Raw genomic sequence first — 1,739 nt, 5'->3', positions numbered from 1 at the left:
GCTCCCCGCCTCCACGCGCGTCCTCGCGTCGTGTCCAGATCCGGGAGCGCGGGGCCTGGGCCGCCGAGAGCCTGGGAGCTGCCCCGGGACTCAGGGCTTCCCTGGGCCGAGGCTGGGTGCTCCGGCCCTGTCCCGCCCCGCCGCGCCTGCGCTCCGGCTTCTCGGGGAAAGCCCCCGCATCTCCTGCCGTCTCTGCGAGTTCCAGAAAAGCAGCCGCGGGCCGGGCTCTCGGCCTTCCCTTGTGAGGGGAGGCGCGCACCCGCCTCCCCGCCGGCCGGCTGGGGCTGCCGGGGCCTCTGTGCCAGGGACGTGCTTGGCCGCGAGGAGCGGATGCCCTCGTCAGGGAGACACGGTGCAGACGCAGGGCCGGGCGGCAGAGGGACGGCAGCCCTGCGGCCGCCAGGTGCCGCCCGTCTCCTGCAGCGCCCGCGACTGCTAGGGCCACCCATGACCTGCACCGGGGCTTGAATACAAACGTGTTGTTCAACCGGAGACAATACTGTGCCCTGGCACGCGGCAAAAAGCGCAGGCTGTTCGCTCCCGCGACTCTGACAATCCCCTGGAGTTTGACCATTCCTGTGTTGCACCGACCTAAGCTACTGGGCAAACAGAACAAAACCGGAGCGTGAGCAGTTCCGGCATTTGGATCTGCTACGTGGGAACTGTTGTCTAAGTGCTTCTTAATTTGCAAGATTGATTTTTGTGCCGTGATTTCAGGCCAGCTAGAGTTAGCTTACGTTCTGCAGCTAATAGCTAGGACCTGGTGCTCATTAAGCCATACTAAAGTGTGTCGTGGCGAGCTCCTGCCCGCACCTCTGCACCCCCGCCCCAAGCAGGGGCCCCGCCGTGCAGGCCCAGGGGCGCCTCGCAGGTCTCCCTGCCCGGGGCGAAGCCCGGTGGGCCTGCTCTCTGCGGAGGGACTTCCTGCGTTTCCAGATTCGTAACAAGAGGCCTGCTGCGGCGGACTCTTTTACAAATACACTCTGTGAAGTTTTAGGAGGCCCCTGGCGGTGCTCTGCCCGTCAGGAAGCGAGGTGACTGACGTTTTAAAAAGCAAGCGGTCCCGCCTGGATGCGGAGACACTCCGCTGGTGGGATGCTACCTTTGATTTTATTCTAGCAAGTGTGGCTGTTCCAGGTGCAGCTTTGAACCAGACACAGTTTGTCAGGCTGCAAGCCCAAGGCTCGGGAAACCGTTAGCTTCAGGGAGCCCGAGGGGGAGCGGCAGGAGGAAGTGTTACTGTGACAATAAAGTAGCCAGGAAAATTCTCCTTCCCGACAACCAAAAATATGCCGAAGGGCATGGCAAAAAAAAAAAATAAGAAACGGAGGCGGGCGCGAGCGAGGGCAAGTTCTGGCCCGTCACCACACATCTGCACTTTTGCAAACTCAGATGCAAAGCCACCCCTGGGGGTGTGAGAGCCACGCGGAGGGGCCACCGTGGGGGAGTGAGACCTCTGGTCGTCGCGGGGTGACAGGAACCCGGGGTGGCTTCCCTGTCGCGCGAAGCCTGCAGCCCTTACCGACGGCCTTCACGCGCCAGACCGTCTTGCTCCAGGGGGCTGCCCGGGCCCGCGCACGCTGCTCCCTCGCCGAGAACTCGACGTCCACTGTGCCGCCGGTCACTTCATCTCTCAACACAACAAACATCTCGCCGGGGTCCTGCGGGATAAGCACGCCGCCGGTTAGCAGCGAGGCGCGCGCCGGCCCAGGAAGCGCGCGGATGCCGGCCCTGACCGC

At 63.8% G+C, this 1,739-nt stretch overlaps 1 protein-coding gene across 1 annotated transcript in view; it reads right to left on the bottom strand.

The window, feature by feature from the left end:
* The window catches only part of BANK1 (B-cell scaffold protein with ankyrin repeats 1), a 72,497-nt gene that overhangs the window by 35,509 nt on the left and 35,249 nt on the right, over positions 1-1,739 (bottom strand). The window contains exon 12 of the mRNA XM_012727725.1: positions 1,523-1,731. Within this exon, the coding sequence (XP_012583179.1) occupies positions 1,523-1,731 (209 nt within the window). The remainder of the gene's footprint in view (positions 1-1,522; positions 1,732-1,739) is intronic.

Source organism: Condylura cristata, unplaced genomic scaffold, assembly GCF_000260355.1.
Source record: "Condylura cristata isolate star-nosed mole 26May11 unplaced genomic scaffold, ConCri1.0 scaffold00021, whole genome shotgun sequence".
Lineage (NCBI taxonomy): Eukaryota > Metazoa > Chordata > Mammalia > Eulipotyphla > Talpidae > Condylura > Condylura cristata.
The sequence above is the reverse complement of the archived record's forward strand: the minus strand, read 5'-3'. Positions and strand labels throughout refer to the sequence as shown.